This window comes from Hirundo rustica, chromosome 19 (genome assembly GCF_015227805.2).
Source record: "Hirundo rustica isolate bHirRus1 chromosome 19, bHirRus1.pri.v3, whole genome shotgun sequence".
NCBI classification, from domain to species: Eukaryota; Metazoa; Chordata; class Aves; order Passeriformes; family Hirundinidae; genus Hirundo; species Hirundo rustica.
Window position 1 is genome coordinate 4,482,399 of NC_053468.1, and position 16,880 is coordinate 4,499,278.

The 16,880-nt window shown below is 56.9% G+C and overlaps 2 protein-coding genes across 2 annotated transcripts; one reads left to right on the forward strand and one right to left on the reverse strand.

The window, feature by feature from the left end:
* Nucleotides 1-948: 948 nt before the first annotated feature.
* Nucleotides 949-4,706, forward strand: SLC46A1 (solute carrier family 46 member 1). The gene is made up of 5 exons (XM_040082584.2): nt 949-1,182; nt 1,602-2,454; nt 2,820-2,903; nt 3,844-4,000; nt 4,503-4,706. Exons 1-5 carry the CDS (start codon nt 949-951, stop codon nt 4,576-4,578), a joined length of 1,404 nt encoding a protein of 467 aa, XP_039938518.1. The 3' UTR covers nt 4,579-4,706.
* A 2,080-nt stretch (nt 4,707-6,786) lies between these two features.
* SARM1 (sterile alpha and TIR motif containing 1) lies at nt 6,787-15,943 on the reverse strand. Its single transcript, XM_040082847.1, has 9 exons — nt 15,504-15,943; nt 12,250-12,868; nt 11,371-11,583; nt 11,157-11,248; nt 10,461-10,696; nt 10,258-10,351; nt 9,688-9,877; nt 9,473-9,594; nt 6,787-8,975 (listed from the first exon to the last, which is right to left on the reverse strand). The coding sequence occupies exons 1-9, from the start codon at nt 15,941-15,943 to the stop codon at nt 8,846-8,848; spliced, it is 2,136 nt and encodes a 711-aa protein (XP_039938781.1). The 3' UTR covers nt 6,787-8,845.
* Between the last annotated feature and the right edge of the window lie 937 nt (nt 15,944-16,880).

Below are 16,880 nucleotides of genomic sequence, written 5' to 3' on the forward strand. Positions count from 1 at the left end.
CTGATCCTAGAGCGATTAAAATGTTGGGGTTTGTTTTGCTTGGTTTGTCCAGCCTGGAGAACACTGAGGGCAGCCTTCTGCATTCTGCAGCTTCCTCATGAGGGGCGCTGGCTGTTCTCTCCTCTCTGGTGACCAGTGACAGGACCCCGCATGAAGTCACGTCAGGAGGTTTAGGCTGGGTATTTGGAAAAGGTTCTTCACCCAGAGGCTGCCCAGGCAGGTGGTGGAGCCCCATCCCTGCCGGGATTCACCGGTGTGAAGATGTGGCACCTGGGGACACGCGGTGGCTTTGGCCGCGCTGGGTTAACGTTGGACTCGATGACCTCGGAGGGCTTTGTTCAACGATTACACGCGTTTGTGGAACATCCCCCCCCGCGAGAGCGGCACCTTTAGCACCGGGATCGCTGCAGCGACAGCGCCGAGGGGTCTCGGGAACCCCCGCGCTCCCCGGGCGGCGGAGGGAGCGGAGCCGGTCCCGTTCCGGGAGGAGCCGGGTCAATCCCGTTCGGGCGGAGCCGGGTCAGTCCCGTTCGGGCGGAGCGGAGCCGGTCCCATCCCGGTTAGAGCAAAACCAGTCCCGTTCAGGGCAGAGCCGGGTCAGTCCCGTTAGGGCGGAGCAGAACCAGTCCCGTTCCGGGCGGAGCCGGGTCAGTCCCGTTCGGGCGGAGCCCAGCCGGTCCCATCCCGCGTAGAGCAGAGCCAATCCCGTTCCGGGCGGAGCCGTGTCAGTGCCGTTCCAGGCGGATCTGTGTTAATCCCATCCCGGGCGGAGCAGTACAGTGCCGTTCCAGGCGGATCTGTATCAGTCCCGTTCCAGGCGGATCTGTGTCAATCCCGTTCCAGGCGGATCTGTGTCAGTCCCGTTCCAGGCGGATCTGTGTCAATCCCGTCCCGGGCGGAGCCGTGTCAGTCCCGTTCCGGCGGAGCCTCCGCCCCTCCATGGCCGCCATGGCCGCTCCGCCGCCCGCCGAGCCCCCGGTGCCCCCCGGCCGGCGCTGCCCGTCGCTGCTCGCCGTGGAGCCGCTGCTGTTCTTGACCACCGTGTCGCTGGGGCTGCAGGGCCCGCTGGCCACCCAGTACCTGTGGGACCGGCTGGGAGCCGAGCACGGCTACAGCGACCGCAACAGCTCCGAGTCCACCGGCTGCGGGGACGGCAACGCTACCGCCGACCCCCTGCGGCAGGTGGGGACACCGGGGGGAACGGGGGGTCCGAGGGGACGGGGGAGCCCCGAAGGGGAGATAAAGAACTCAGGGGGAGAGTCCGAGATGGATGGGGACCCCGGGGGGAAAGGGGAGTCGGTGGGATTGGGGAGCCACGGAGGGAGTGGGAACCCGCGGTGAACAGGAGGTCCCAGGGGAGAGGGAAGCGCTGGGGGAGAGGTGCCCCCGGGGGACGGGGAGCCCCAAGGGGAACAGGGAGCTTGGGAGGAGCTGGGAGTCCGTGGAAGCAGAGAGTCGGGAGGGAACGTGAAGCCCCAAAGGGAGCAAGGGGGCCCGGAGGGGAAGGGCAGCGCTGGAAGCAGGGAGCCCCAGGAGCAGCGGGCAGCCCGGCGCGGCCCTGGCTGCTGTTGGAGCTCCTCAGCCGCCTGTTTCTCCGGCAGGAGGTGGAAGCCCTGGTGTCCCACTGGAACCTCTACATCAACCTGGGCGGCTTCTTCGCCAGCCTGTTCTCCGTGACTCTCTTCGGCCCGTGGAGCGACAGCGTGGGCCGGCGCCCGGCGCTCATCCTGCCGACGGCGGGCATGGCCCTGCAGACGGCCATCTACCTGCTGGTCATGCACCTGGAGCTGCACGTCGCCTTCTTCCTCCTGGGGCGCATCGTGAGCGGCCTCACGGGCGACTACAGCCTGATCCTGGCCAGCTGCTTCTCCTATGTGGCCGACACCAGCGAGCGGCGCGTGCGGACGTTCCGCGTGGCCGTGCTCGAGGCGTGCCTGGGCACCGCCGGCATGGTGGCCAGCATCGGCGGTGGCCAGTGGCGCAAGGCCCAGGGCTACATCAACCCCTTCTGGCTGGCCTTTGCCTCCAGCCTTGCTGCCACTCTCTACGCCGCTTTCCTCCTCCGGGAGTCGGTGAAGCAGAGGAAGGAGACCAAGCTGTTCACGCTCAGCCACTACAAGGCCGTGTACAGGCTGTACAGGGCGCCGCAGCAGCCCGGCTCCAGGTGGAAGCTGGCTCTGTACTCCCTGGCTTTCTTTCTGATTGTCACGGTGCACTTTGGAGCCAAGGACCTTTATGTTTTGTACGAGCTCGGCTTCCCTCTTTGCTGGGCTTCCGACCTCATCGGGTACGGCTCGGCCGCCAGCTACCTGGCTTACCTGAGCAGCCTGGCGGGGCTGAGGCTGCTGCAGCTCTGCCTCGAGGACACCTGGGTGGCAGAGATAGGGTTGATCTCCAACATTGCTGGCCTGGTGGTGATTTCCCTTGCTACCACAACGCCGCTGATGTTTACAGGTGATGCTGAAGGCTCGGGTCCCTGTTTTCTCAGGGATTTTTGGCAAATTGATGCTGGCAGTGTGCTTCAAGGGGAGTTCGGGCGCCGTGAGGAGGTTCTGCCTCGTGCGCCAGCAAAGCTGTGGCTTGCTAAGGGCAGTGTTGGCCAAACACTGAAGCTGGAAGTGCATCCATGTAGTTCCTAGAACGTTAGGCTTCCCAGAACTGTATTACACTGCAGACACGGACTGAACTTCCTCCAGGAGGGTGAATTGTGTGGAAATATAGGAGGGAGGCACTGCCAGCAGCTGCGGATTTCTGGGACTGACTTGGGAGAGTTTATTTTTCAGTTGAGCTTTGCTTAATGTGCTGTGTCTTGTTCACAGGTTATGGAATTTTGTTCCTTTCCATGGCACCCACTCCAGTCATCAGATCCAAGCTCTCCAAGCTGGTCAGTGAGACAGAACAGGGTAAGTAATTAACACTTTTATCTTGGAATAGTGAAACCAGACTCTGCGGAGGTTAGGAGTTCCCTGGCTCCTCTGCCCCCGTGCCCCTGCATTCACCCTCAGGCCCAGGGTAACTTTGTTGTTTTGTTTTGGTTTTTTTTTTTCCCCAAACAATTGTCGTTCTTTGATTCCGACTTGCTGCATTTCCGAGATGAGAACAAGGGAAGAAAAGCAGGAATAGTTCATTCATCCATACATCCATTTCCAAAACGTCCACAAGGAGCAAGAGTGAAAATGGATTGTATAACCAGGAGAAAAGAGCCGTTCTCCTGACCAAAACTTTCCTCTGTAGATCAGTAACAGTGGGATGAACCAGGTGTTGTTGGAGGGTTGTATCATTGACCACGGTGAAAGATCACGGATAACCCACAGGAGGAGCGTATTTGCCTTTTGTCCAGTTATGTGCTTGGAGGCCTTGCACTTGCTGTGAAACACAGCACAGGAGTGTCAGAGGCAGCCAGAGGGAGGAGGGAATCCAGGTGGCAACGCTCAGGAGGTTTTGCACAGCTCGCGTTTCTTATTTTAGAATGGCCACGGCGCATATGGCGGATTTATGGTGCTAAATCTTCTGCGGTACTTAATGTTTAACAAGCGATAAGAAGTGTTTGGCAATAAACAGATCTATAGAGCCCTGGCCTGGAGCATTTACAATCCAGCTGATAGATAATATCCTGGTCATCTCCTGGCACAAATCCTGCAGGTTGGTGAGGTGGTCCTGGCCCCAGACTGGGCGTGCCAGGCCAGTCCTGTCCCACCTTACCACGCTTGGTATTCACACACCTTTCTGATGGCAAACCCTTGGAAAGACGGGCAGAATCCACTGAGGGTGATGTGTTACAGTTGTTTTACAGGCAATAACCAGCGCCTATCTCACCATTAACCTCTTATCTCTCTTTTCCAGGTGCTCTCTTTGCTTCTGTTGCCTGCGTGCAGGGGCTGTGCTCACTCGTGGCTACAGGAGTGTTCAACTCTCTCTACCCTGCCACCTTGCACTTCATGAGGGGATTCCCATTTCTCTTTGGGGCTATAATCCTCCTAATTCCAGCAGCTATCCTTGGGTAATTTACTTTGAGTGTCCAAACTTGGCCATGCGATGTCATATGGAAAATACTATTTACTCTTAGGGTGGAAGCTGGCAGTTTTTAAGGCATATTTTCAGTTATGGCTGGTGCTCCAGTAAAAAGAGGTGCAGGTCATTTCTTTCGGAACCTGAATCCCAGGGATAAACCTGCAGCCTGAGTAATGTAGCTGCCAATAAAGTGCTTCAAAGGCTCGCTCCGCTTTCAGCAGAATCCAAAATCTGAAGTTAAATTTGGAAGTTCTTCATGGAAGAGATGGGGCTCTCTCAGCAGTCTCTCTTCCTGTGATTTCTTTAATAATGAGAGCAGAAATTTTGTTGTGATAGAAAGCAAATTCCCTGGTGGGTTCTGGGAGAGGGAATTTTCACAAGTGCTCCTGGCAGGGAAATTTTGTTTTGTTCCTCTGAGACTTTTAGGACTCGCTCAATTCAGCAACATCCCCGTGTGCCTTTGAAAGCTGAAACTGTTTGTTCTTTTCTAGGTGGATACAAATCTGGGATTCAAAGCACGACTACAACAACTTCCAAGATGCTTCCCTGTCCCCTACAAAAGACTGAATTTAACAACAGAGGAATTGGCCAGCACAGCAGTGTCCACCTGAAGATTGCCCTTTATCCTTCCCCCAAAGGACAGATCAGTGTGGGAGGGACACCCTGCTTGTCCTTACTAAATTTTAAATGCCAAATAGCTGGAAATCACAGGAGGAGCTTGATTTGGAGCTGTGAATGTCTCCTCAACGTTGTGTTGGCTCATGTGTCAGAGAAAACCCGAGAGACCCCAAAATCCAATCAAGCTGTTGCGGGCCTTTCGCAGGGCTGGTTTGTGGTTTGGGGTTTGGTGGGGCCGGAAGGCTCTGCCATGCTTTTAGTGGGGAGAGAGGATGGAGTTCTGGTTTAATTGCAAAGCATTTTCCCCTCATAGTATTCCAGCGTGCAGCTGATGAGCTGTTGGTGTGGGTGAGGCACAGACTGGAGCAGTGTCTGTCCTGCTGTGGAGGGGAAGATCTGTGCCCCAGATCACCGCGTTGCCAGTAAAAAAAACCCAACAAATGTGATGTGCCAGCCCACAGAAATCCTCATGGAGAGGGGGAGTTCAGCACAGGAGTGCTAGTGCTGTCCTTACCGACTGAACCAGCCTTAGTTTTGCAACTCAGAGGTGTCCTAAGGAGAGGATCTAATTCCTGAAGTGTTGGTAGGAATGCCAGTGGGATGTCCTGCCTGTCTGCAGCTCAGCCCAGGATCTCAGAGGTGGATTTGAGAAGTAACAGATCATCTGAGAGTGCTGCAGTGCCAGCAGAATGAATCCTGGGCTGGGAGGGACCCACCAGGATCCTTGAAGCAACTCCTGTAGGTGCCTTAACTGACAGCTGCCAAAACCCCATCAAGTTAAGGAGAGATTTGTCAGAATTGTTCCCCCTTGCACCGCAAAGCTGAGCCCCAGTTTGATGGGTGTCCCCCAGTCAGGTGAAATCACTGCTGTGCTTGTCCAGAGGCCTTCCTCAGCAAGCTGGTGTGGGGACAGGATTGGTGTCTTTAGGATTAATCTTTTTTGTTGTATGTAGCATGATCTTGTGTTAATTACCTCAGTTCTGCTGCCTCTGCTGGGATCTGTTGATGCCAGCCAGCAAACCCCATGCCCATGGTGCTAATAATAGTTATTTCCAAAGTATTAACTGTGTTGTTGCTACAATTTTTTTTTTTTTTTTTTTTTTTTTTTTTTTTTTTTTTTTTTTTTTTTTTTTCCTTCCTCTCAACGTGCCATAAACCAGCAGTTCTGTTCAGGAACATGCAGTAATGACTTTGCTGTTACTTTCAGAATGAATAAAATCTCCGTGCTCTTTTATGGTTCATAAAACTCTGGATATCTTGTGAAGCTGTTTGATAGCGTTTGTCCTTGACTCGTTCAGGGCTTCTCTCCATTATTTTCATTCTCAGTCCTTTATTGAAGACTGCAGTAAAGAAGGAGCAGCAGGAATTTGTCTGTCTCGTGGAGAAATGAGTGTGTGAGAGTGAAAAGTCAGGAAAAATGCAGGTTTGGGACTTGCAAGCAGCCAAAACTTGCTTTTCCTGACCGCCGGAGTAAAGCTTGCAGGAGAGTTTCATCTGAAACCTTTCCTTCAGCGTGCAGAGAATGTGAAATGCTTCTACCCAGCTTTGTCCCTGTCCTTTGGGAGCTTGTGGTAAAAGCAGGAGAAGTGGGGAGCAGGGAAGCAGGGAGGCTTTAAGAACTTGGTGTTATGCCACTTGCTCCAAGCAGTTAAACCAGGGAACATGGGAGTTCCAGGTCTGATTGCTGGGCTAAGCCTGGAATTGGCCTCCCCGGGGAACAGGGCATGCTGTGAATGTTGCAGTAGGTGTTTGTGGCTGAAATGATCATCAAATAAAGTCCTCTCCACTCCGTGGGTGCCACTTCAAGCAGCTGCTCAGTGTTGTGCAGCCAGGTGAAAACTGGCTCTGCATGGGGAAGAGATTCAATGGCAGCTATTATGCCTTATTAAAAAAAATTAAGGCCAAAGTTTTTCTAGGCCGTCCTCCAAGAGTTGCAACAGTGGAGCCACGGCTGGTGACAGCAGGCAGGGTGCCTGGGGGTGCAGTGCATCAGTCCATGCAGAGGTGGGGGGGAAGTGAGGGGTTCCTGCAGGGAATGGTGCTTGGGAATGTCAGCCCTGCTTCACGGGGGCAAGGGAAAGCAAGTGTGAGAAGCCTGCAGGGAGAGAAGCACGTGATACAGACCAAGAGACGGGGATTAAGAGTAAAAACCAGATTTATTAATAATGCCTGATTGAATAACTCCCAACACTTCGGACATGGCAGAGCAAAGGAATGAGGGAGGGTGAGCACAGAGGAATTAATTTCCTCGGGACTGCTCCAGCTGGAAGGGGCTGGGTATGGGATGTTTTGCCAGGAGCAGGGCAAGTTCATTAAGGTGAGGATAATGATGGGGAATGAACAGGAGGAGTCACAGTCTGGGCAGCTGGAGCAGGAGATGGGATCTCGTTTCAGGTGAGACGCCTGAGCTGTGGAGAACAAGTAAATCTCCACGGTGAATGCTGGGTGAGGAGGGTGATTGCTCCAGAGCTCCTGGGAAACAAGACAATCATCTTTCCAGGTATTATTGCAGGGAGAAAAGTCCTTAGGACTGTTTGTGTGGGACTCCTTCAGTGGCTGTGGAGGCCTTGACATTGAGTTACCAAAGGCTTTTCCCTGAAGCAGCTCGCAAGAGGCTTTTATCCTTCGGCAGATTCACCTTTGGGCTCATCTGCTGGCTTCTTGTTATTTAATCTGGAGATTAGATGGATTCTAATTCTGATGAACGCTGGGCAGCTATAGCAATTAACCTTTCACTGGAGAGCAAATATGCCATTAACTGTGAGCTGATAAGAACTATCCATAAAGCACCAGAATTAACCGATTTTTTTTTTTTTTTCCTGAAATGCTTGTGGATCCAAGCCAAAAGAAAAAAAAAAAAAAAAAGGGTGTGTGTTCCTGATGGTTAAAGCAGGGCTTCAGGAAGAGCCAGGAGGAGGAAAAGGTGGCTGAGACTCCTTGTTACCTCCTGGAAAGGTCGAGTTCTTCTCGAGCAGGGGCAGGAAGAGGAGCCTGCTGCTTCTGCAAGGTGACTCAGCAGCCTGGAGCGTGGAGTGCAGGGATCTGTGTCAGGATGCCCGTGGCTCCTCACCAGCAGTGTTGGCAGCAGGCACTGATGGTCCTGCTCCTTTGGAGCATCCTTTGCCAGCCCTTGGCATCAACTCCACTTTTTTCTTGATATTTTAAGGTGAGGAGCTGCAAAAAGCCCCGGTGGGTGTTGGGAGGAGGTCGGTAGGAAGATACAAGTGCTACTTGGATTTGCATCCAGCAGTGAGTGGGGACACCCCCAAGGAGCTCAGCCAGGGCTGTGGGGGTGTGGTGGTCAGCAGAGAGGTTCACCAGCTCCTGCTGAAGGCACAGACCACGGGAGATCCGCTGTGGAGCAGGATAAAATGCAGCCACAGTGTAGAACAACTCCACGAGCGCAGCATCTTCCCTGCACGGATTTCAAGTTTTCCAGGGTCACAATCCAGCCTCCAATGCCCTGAAAATACAGACCTGATAGGGTGGTGAGGCTGAGACTTCAGATGGAGGGAAGGCAGGTATTTTAAAAGCACTTTTTGTAGAGATCCTGCAGAAACCTCCAACCCCAAATTTCCACTGCCAGAGTTAAGAGCACACAGCGGTTTTGCAGCACTGCGAGGTGGAAGTCTTTTGAGGAGGGAAGGAGCTCTTGTGATAAAGGGACATTGCTGGGAAAGATAAAGCACTTCCGAAGGCCCCTGTGGGTTATCTTTCTCAAACACAAAGATTTTGTTGGGGCTTAGTTTTTATTTGCCCTTTCCTGCTCTCGGTTTCTGACCACAAGGATATTCCTGGGGCACACAGCAGAGCCACACATCCCTCTCAACTGCTCTCCTCTCCCTTGCGTGTCCTCCTGCCACGGATTCTCAGCACTCCGCCGGTTTTCAGTCCTCCAAAGATTCTTCCTCTTTGGGTGTGTTTCTGGGGGAAGCTGCAGCTGCTTGGGGGGGTCGGGATGGTGCCAGTCTCCCTCCCACCCCGTTTGTGTCCTGCCACCCCACAGGAGGACGTGGAAGACACATAATCCATCGCAGAGTCCAGCCTGGCTTGGCTCCCCAGCGCTGTGGGGGTGAGAGCTGGCCTCGGGGGGCCGGGGGTTTGTATTTGCAGGGTGAGGAGGGAGTAAGAGCCACGGGAAAAAAGTCAGGAGGGATAAATTCGGACCCACACAAAAAGGGGTCAGGGGGGAGCCTCTGAGGCTGCTGTGCAGGTTCTAGCTCTGCCCCAGGGAGTGCACACAGTCCAGCCCGTTCTCCGAGCCGGCCGAGGAGTCCCGGGAGGAGCGGCCCTGGAGGAAGCGGATGATCTTGTCAATCGTGGCCTCCTGGTACTCGTGGGACCACCTGTATTGGAGGGGGAGAACGCGATGTTTACTTTTTCTGTTGTGTGTGGGGTGCCACAAGACGGCTCAGTTCATCTGGGCCAGGAGCCAGAGACCCCTTTCCACCAGCCCAGCTCTCCAGGAGCTCCCCTTTCCCCACGGGCGCTGCAGAACGCCCTGCCAGGCTGGGATACACAAAGGGAAAGCGGAGAGGGGAAAAGAAACCCAGGTGAGCTGTAAACCCTGCCCAGCATCACTCCTGCCTGAGGATGGGTGTCCTCCCAGCAGTGACCCCTCTGTCACCCAGAGGAGTCCCAGCACAACGCCAGCAGCAGGGATGTGGTGGGAACCTTTGCTCCCTGCATGTTCTGGAGCACCTGGAGTGACTCAGCGTCCCTCTCACCTGTTCTGCCTCCCTCATCTGTTTGTCCCGGTGTCCTTTGGCTCTTTGCTACTCCTTATGCAAGTTCTTCTCCCCAGGTGTCAAAGAGCCCCACGGCACAGGTGGCTGTTACTTACATGATACCATTAAATTTCAGGACAGCCCTCATGTCCTTGGGAAGCGTTTCTGGGTCCGGCCACTCGAATTGGTCCGTAACTGGTACGATGTTCTTCCCAGAGTCCAGGGCCGTCACGATCTCCTGCAGGAACAGAAGACGCAGGTGCTCATGGCCTGTATCAGCCCCTCACCAACTCCAGTGTCCACACAGCTCCCAGCTGCTGGCATCTCTTACCTTGTGAACCCAGTCCTTGCACTCGGGGTCCTCCATGCATTTATCCAGTGCGTTTGGTGACAGGACCAGCACAAAATTCCGGGCGCTCAGCACGCTCTGGATCAGCTTATCTTCAAACTTCCCTGCCTCCAGCTTCTCCACGTCGATGAACACGCTGAAGCCGTGGAGCTGCAGGTGGACCTTCAGCAGGCTGGTGGCGAGAGGGGACAGCACCGTGAGGAGTGGTTTCGTTTGCTGTCTCACCACGTTGGCTGAGACACGGTGAGACAGCAGCAGGGAATGAGATGCCAGCTCCAGCCCAGCTGTCTGGGCACGTGCAGTGAACACGAGGAGCTGATGCTGACACCCTGCTGTGATCCCCTAGGAGCGCGAGGAAAGGGTCAGTCAGTGCCAAAGCAGGAATGGGGACAGGGCTGGGAACTGGCCTGTCCACTGTGCGGGCTATCACGTGTGCTGCCCCGGCTTGCTCCGCAGCTTTTGGCAGCTTCCTGCTCCTCCCCATTCCACACTTTCCCCACAGCTGACCGCCCACCTTCCCTCTGGGCTTCCCCGCTCCCCGGCAGGGCTCACCTGGCCAGCTGCGAGCCGCTGCTCCTCCGGTAGCTGATGAACACATCGGTCCCGTTGCACGTGGTTTGCAGCGTGATGGGCGAGTGAAGGGTTTCTAGGCAGCGCAAAAAAAACCCAAACCAACAACACCCCCAGGAATCAAAAACCACCCAAACTCATCCCAAACACCCTTCAGCACCCTTCCCTCCCCCCGGGAGCCGCACCCCTGGCCGCGGTGAGGATGCGGACGCGGTGGAAGCCGGTGTGGATGTGGCAGTCCTCCTGCAGCTGCTGCTCCGTCACCCGGTGCAGGAAGTTGCGGTCGATGCCGCAGGTGAGCAGGTTGTAGGTGTACTGCCGGAATTTGGGGTCGATGCCCCCCAGCCAGTCGGCCAGGTTGCTGCGGTCGCAGGTGGAGTAGTTGGCGAAGGTCTTGAGCTCCGTCAGCTCCCGGAAGAACCTTGGCGGAGGAGCAGAGGGAGCACTCAGAGATGTGTGGTACCACGTCTTTTACCTGCTCAGGAGGGAGTGCAGCTCTGTGCCGGGGGGAAGGATGAGCTCCAGGAACAGGAAACAGAGGAACAGCGGTGTGGGAGTGCTGGTCCTCGGGACGCCGAGGTGTGAGGAGCTCAGCTAAGGGTAAGTTCCCATCTTTCTGGGTAACTTGCACGATCCCACCTGCCCTTGGCCATAGGTGGTCTTTCCCCCACTCACACCTCTGCCATGCAGGGGTCCCATTACAGAAAGCTCTCTGGGACAGCAAAAAGTGCAGTGGAAAAGCCCTGGCAGTCCAGGTTTTGCATTTGAAGGATCTCCGTTCCTGTTTTTGCAAGAAGGGAAAGGCAGAGGCCTTGTCCCTGGCTCTGTCACTGTGGTGATGGCCCTGGGGGGGGTCCAGCGTGCCCTGGAGGTGGTCCTACCTTTTCCGAGTGATGCTGGAGTCCATCCCCAAATCCTTCTGCAGCTCCTGCTCTGTCAGCCTCAGGAGAATGTCCCCGTCCACCTGGTGGTCCTGCCAAGAGAAATCCAGGCTGGAGAGGTCCCAGGAAAAGCTGGGTGAGACGCTTACACCTCTGCTGCGAGACGGGGCAGAAGTGTCCGTCCACGTGTCCCTCCCCCGGCACAAAGCCCTACCAGGAATCTCTGGCAGTATTTGTTGAATCCGATCTGCTGCAGCCACGTCTGCACCTCGCAGGACTTCCAGTTGGGAACCGTGGGCAGGATGCGCCGAGGAACCTCCTCCCCTATCATGCGCAGCACCTTTTTGGCCAGAGAGGAGGTGGTGCTGCTGGTGGAGTAGCACACAATCCTCTTCAGGCTCTGCGTAGCCCCGATCTCGCCGAAAATCTGGGGACACCAAGGGAGGAGACGTCACTTTGCTTCCCCTCATCCTCTTCCCAGCAAGCTGTGCCGGGCCGGGCGAGGACCTGCTGGAATTCTGGAAATTGAGAATTTCAGGCTTTCTGTTGCGGGTGTGTGGTTTGAAGAGCGTTGCGTGACCTCACAGGGTGAAAAACTTGAATTTGGGATTTTAGTATATAGTAATGTATGGGGCAAGATGGAGGATTCTGGGCGTTGTCTGGGTCCTTATTCTCCACTTTCTTCTTATAGGTTTGGGTGGTTTTCTGTATTTGGGTGAAAAAGGTCCACATTGTGGGCCTTGGGTGGTCATTATTGGGTCAGAAATAAAAATAATATGGGTGTCACCTCGTTATTGTGTAATTGGCGCTTGAATGACCTTGGAAAGAGTTAGAGGTGCTCCATTTTACCTCATTTCTCTAACTAGGTAGTTAGACCTCACGGCTGGTGCGTCTGTAAATAGGTAAGAAATAATAAACAACCGAGTCTGAACGCAAACTTCAACTCCCGTGTATTAACCCCGATCCCGGCAGGGAAAAAGCAGCCAGAACCGTCGCAAGGACCGAAGCGTTTGGAGAGCAAAAGACACCAAGACGCGGCCGTGGCACCGCTTCCCTTTGCCATCACCTTCCTCCAGGCCGACCTACCCTTTACCTGTGTTTTCTTCTGCCTGGCTTTGATGGCGGCCTCGGTGCAGAGGTAGAAGGCGGCGACGCACTGCGCTTCCAGCCGGGAGCTGTCCAGCAGGGGCACCAGGCGCTGCAGGTCCTGCGCCGTCCTCCCCTGGACGTTGTCGCCGCTGCCCAGCATCTCGCGGGCGAACCGCTCGGGGTCCAGCGAGGCGATGAAGGGCTCCACCAGAGCCAGCGTCCCCGAGCGCTCCACCTCCTTCTCGATCTCCTTGTTGGTGGCCAGCACCGTGATGGCCAGGCAGGCGTGCAGCCGGATCAGCTCGTCGTCTTTGGAGAAGGCCAGCGGGAAAAGCCACTCCGCCGCCTTCTTCTCGATCATCAGGCGCTGGTTGGCCTGGCCCCCGTACATGGCGCAGTTGGCCAAGGCCATGGCGCAGTGGCGCAGCACGGCGGGGTCCGTCCAGCGGCACCAGTACAGGATGGTGTCCAGCCCTCCGTCGGAGATGAGCTGGAAGCAGGTCTCCTCCGTGTGCTTGAACATGTGCTCCAGGATCCCGGAGACGCTCTGAGCCAGCTGGGGGACGTCCCGCTCCTTGGCTAGGTTCAGGATTACGCCCAGGCCGATCCGAGCGATCCGGTCCCTGCGGGAAGGAGAGGCAGGTGAGGGGCGGGTGGAGCCTGAACGGCGGCTGGTGTGGGCCGTGCCTTGGTGACATTTATCCCAGGACAGACAGATGTTTCCCTGTGGGACACAGCTGCCGGATGTGCTACACAGCAAGATGCAACAGGCTGGTGTTGGAGGAACCTGTCTGGGTCCGATGGAAGAACTCGTGATGGGGTGCACAGCCCAGGATGTTCTCTTGCTCGAGGCAGGATCTCCATAGCCAATTAACAGGCAGGGTTAGTAATTAATGCCCGGCTGGAAATGGATCTGCTGGGCCAGCACTGCTGTTTTGTGTTTGGGAGTGAAACTTGTTTGTCCCCTGGGCGCTGCTGTCAGTGCTGTCAGTTCAGGGCTTGCACACCTGCATGAGCCGCTGAGCAGCCCTGGCCACAGGCAGGACACAGGGGTCTGTCTATCCTGGGTTGGCAGCTGGAGGAAAGCTCTTTGTTTCCTCACCCTGCACTCTTCTGGAAGGACTCAGCAAGAGCCTGGGGCAGGTGGCCAAGGCCATGGCTGATCTTGGGAGCCTGTGCTTGGAATGACACCTGAACTGGGCTGTGCCATGAAAATGCAGCGAGGAAAGGGGAAATCAGGGTCATAGAATGATTTGAGTTGGAAGGAACCCAAAACCTCATCCAGTTCCAAGCCCCTGGCATGGGCAGGGACACCTTCCACCAGAACTGGCCGCTCCAAGCCCTGTCCAACCTGGCCTTGGACGCTCCCAGGGATGGGGCAGCCACAGCTTCTCTGGGCAGCCTGTGCCTCACCACCCTGTGAGATGAGCTCTTGGCTGTGCTCCCACGAGCTTTCCTGGGGCGAGTGGCAGCTCCGTTCCTGCCCCAGCAGTGACTGTTTGGTGCCGTGATGGAGCTGCTCTGTCTGTGGGGCAGCGCTGGCACGGGTGCTCTGTGCCCTGCTGCTCATGAGGGCAGTGGCACGCTCGGTCCCCAGCGATGGTGGGGTGATGGCACGCCGGCCTCCGTGCTGGCAGACAGGAAGAGCATTTCTGGGAAGCCTGTGACCCACAGGGCTCTCACTGACCTTGGGGTGGGTTTGACAGGAAATGTTGTGGACAGCCCTGGGAAAAAAAAATAAAAAAGCCCTCAGCCTGGGCCTGGCTCCGAGCCCGGACTCAGCCGTGGAGCTGGATGACAAACACAGGTCCCCGACTCCCTGCAGCTGCAGGTGGAGCCAGGACCTGTCCAGCTCCCAGCTAAACACCTCTGCTGCTGGGCACAGGCTGGGAGAGTTCTGTAAGTGAGAGGCTTGGACCCAAAGGGGAGCCCCACACCTCCCTGCCATGGCTCAGAAGTTGTGGGAAGCGAGGGGCTGGAATCCCATGGCTGCTCCGAGACCCTGGCCCATGAACTGCTCCTGGAGCAGAAACAACAACTCCAGCAAATGCTTTCTCTTGTTGATAAGCTGAATGCAGACCGTGCCAGTGATGCTTCCTGGGATTAAATTCCACCCTAATGGGCTTTCCTGATTTAGCTGCCGCTTATTTTTGCCTGCCAGTGCATGAAGTGAGGCCCAGGCTGCGAGTCCACAGCCTTCCAGCAAGAGACATCCCCCAGGAAGCCAAAGTAACTCTGACCAAGCTCCCTCCATGTAATTTCCAGAGCCCTGGCTGGGTTGGGGAAGGAGAAAGATGAGAAGGAGAAGGAGAAAGATGAGAAGGAGAAGGAGAAAGATGAGAAGGAGAAGGAGAAAGAGAAGGAGAAGGAGAAAGATAAGGAGAAGGAGAAAGATAAGGAGAAGGAGAAGGAGAAGGAGAAGGAGAAGGAGAAGGAGAAGGAGAAGGAGAAGGAGAAGGAGAAGGAGAAGGAGAAGGAGAAGGAGAAGGAGAAGGAGAAGGAGAAGGAGAGGTGGCAGATCGCATTGGGGGTGTTGGGAGGATGAGCTGTGTGTGGGTGCTGTGATTCAGATGTGTCAGGTGCCACGTGTGCACACGCACCTTTGTACACAAATATACGCTCAGGCGCACTCCCACCCCACCCACGCTCTGACAGAGACATCCCAGCACCTCTCACCTCCTCTGGGCAGCAGCACACGCACCTGAACTAGGGGCTGAGGGCTGCTGAGCCTTCCTTATGGCTTCATTCCTGCCCTGGTCAGCAGCAGGAAGGCTCTGGGAAGCGGCTTTGTCCTCCTCCTCCTCCTGCTGCAGTTCTGGCTAAAGGGGAGTCACGTCTCGTCCTTTGGGTCAGATGCTCTGAGCCAGCCAAAGTGACTCAGCTCAGCCTGGCTGAGGGGGGCTCAGGGGGACACCCCAGTCCTCACCAGCACCCCTGAGCTGGGGCTGCTCCTCCTCCTCCCTCCAGCTGCGGGGGAAGGGAGCGGCTCACGGTCACGCACAAGCACCGGGTGTGGTGGGGATCCGAGGGGTTTGTGCACCCACAGCAGGGAAATTTGGGGGTGATGGTGGGACGGGTCAAGGCCAGGTTGGATGGAGCTTGAAGGAACCTGGGCTGTGGACGGCGTCCCTGCCCGTGGCAGGGGTTGAGATGAGGCCTTTCAGGTCCCTTTGAAGCCAAACCCCCGTGGGAGCTGGCAGCGCCCGTGGCGGTGGGAGGGCCGGGGCTGGCAGGGCGAGGGGCTCTCTGCACACTCACCTGTTTTCCGCCACCAGGATCTGCTCCAGGAGTTTTCCAGCCTGGCACTTGGTCTCCAGCTCGGCCGTGTAGAGCAGGTTGAGCAGCAGGTCCAGGCCCCCCTCCAGGCGGATCACATCGCACAGCACCTTGGCCACGTCCCTCCCCAAGGCGGGCATCCCCCAGGCCTCCTCCACCAGCCGGAACACCTCGGAGAGAGCCGCCCGCAGCCCCTCGGGGGTGGCCGCCTGCGTGGTGTGGGCGATGGCGCGGCGGAGCGCGGGCAGCACCCGCTCCAGCGCCTCCCGCACCTCGGTGCCCACCCCGGGAGAGACCCCGCCGTGCTCCCGGGAGCTGCCCCCGCCCGCCCGCCCGGCACACTCGGGCACCGCCAGCCGCTCCGCGCTCGCCATGGCCACCGACCGGCTCAGGGCGTGCAGCGACAGCAGCAGGGCGAGCATCGGCGGCCGCTACCGCAGCATCCCCCGCCACCGCCCCCGCAGCGCCCGCGGGGACCCCCCGCTCCGGCTGGGGAGGGGGGACGGGAGCGGGGATGAGTCCCGCTGCCCGCTCGGCCCCGTCGGGATGCGGAGCTGGAAGCGGAGCGGGATCCGCCTTCCCCGAGCCGGGCTCAGCATCCCGGTCCCCGGGGCTGATGTCACCGGGCGCAGGCGCCGCCTCTGCGAGGAGGGGCTCGGTGCCGGCAGCTGCAGCCCCCTCCCGCTGCAGGGTCCCCCCAGAGCCCTCCTGCCACCAGCCCCGCAAGGGATGAACAGGAGCGTGGATGTGGCGCTTGGGGACCTGGTGCAGTGGCGGGCCTGGCAGCGCCGGGATAACGGGTTTTCCCAAGCTGGATTTTATGGTTCTGTGATTGTGGCCTTTCGGCGCTTAAATAGGGCTCATTAATAAAAGGGGTAGTGACTTTTTACACGAGGAGATGCCGACATGACAAAGGGGAACGGTTATAAAAGATGAGGGATTTAGATGAGATACTAGGAGAAAATTTTGTCAAGTTCTTTGTTCAGGGAAGGTGTGCACGTCCCAAAAGTCCCTGAAAGTGTCCAAGGCCGGGTCAACTGGGCTTGGAGCAAACCTGGTCTGGTGGAACATGACAGGATTTGGAGCTCGACAGTCTTTCATTTTCAGCCCAAACCATTCTGTTCTGCCCAGCCTGAGCTGGGGCTTGTCCTGCTGTCCACATCCCCGCAGTGTGCCCGAGGTGCTGCTGCGGTGTCACTTCCACGGCAGGCAGGGACCCGCACGCTGATTTTGCAGGACATCCCTTCGGCACCCTCTGTGCCCAGCGAGGGGGCTCAGGGTGGAGGTAACCGGGCGCCGTGAGGCTGTGCCCACCCCGGCACAGTGCTTTGAACCCCTTTGGTATCAGCAGGGGGCAAA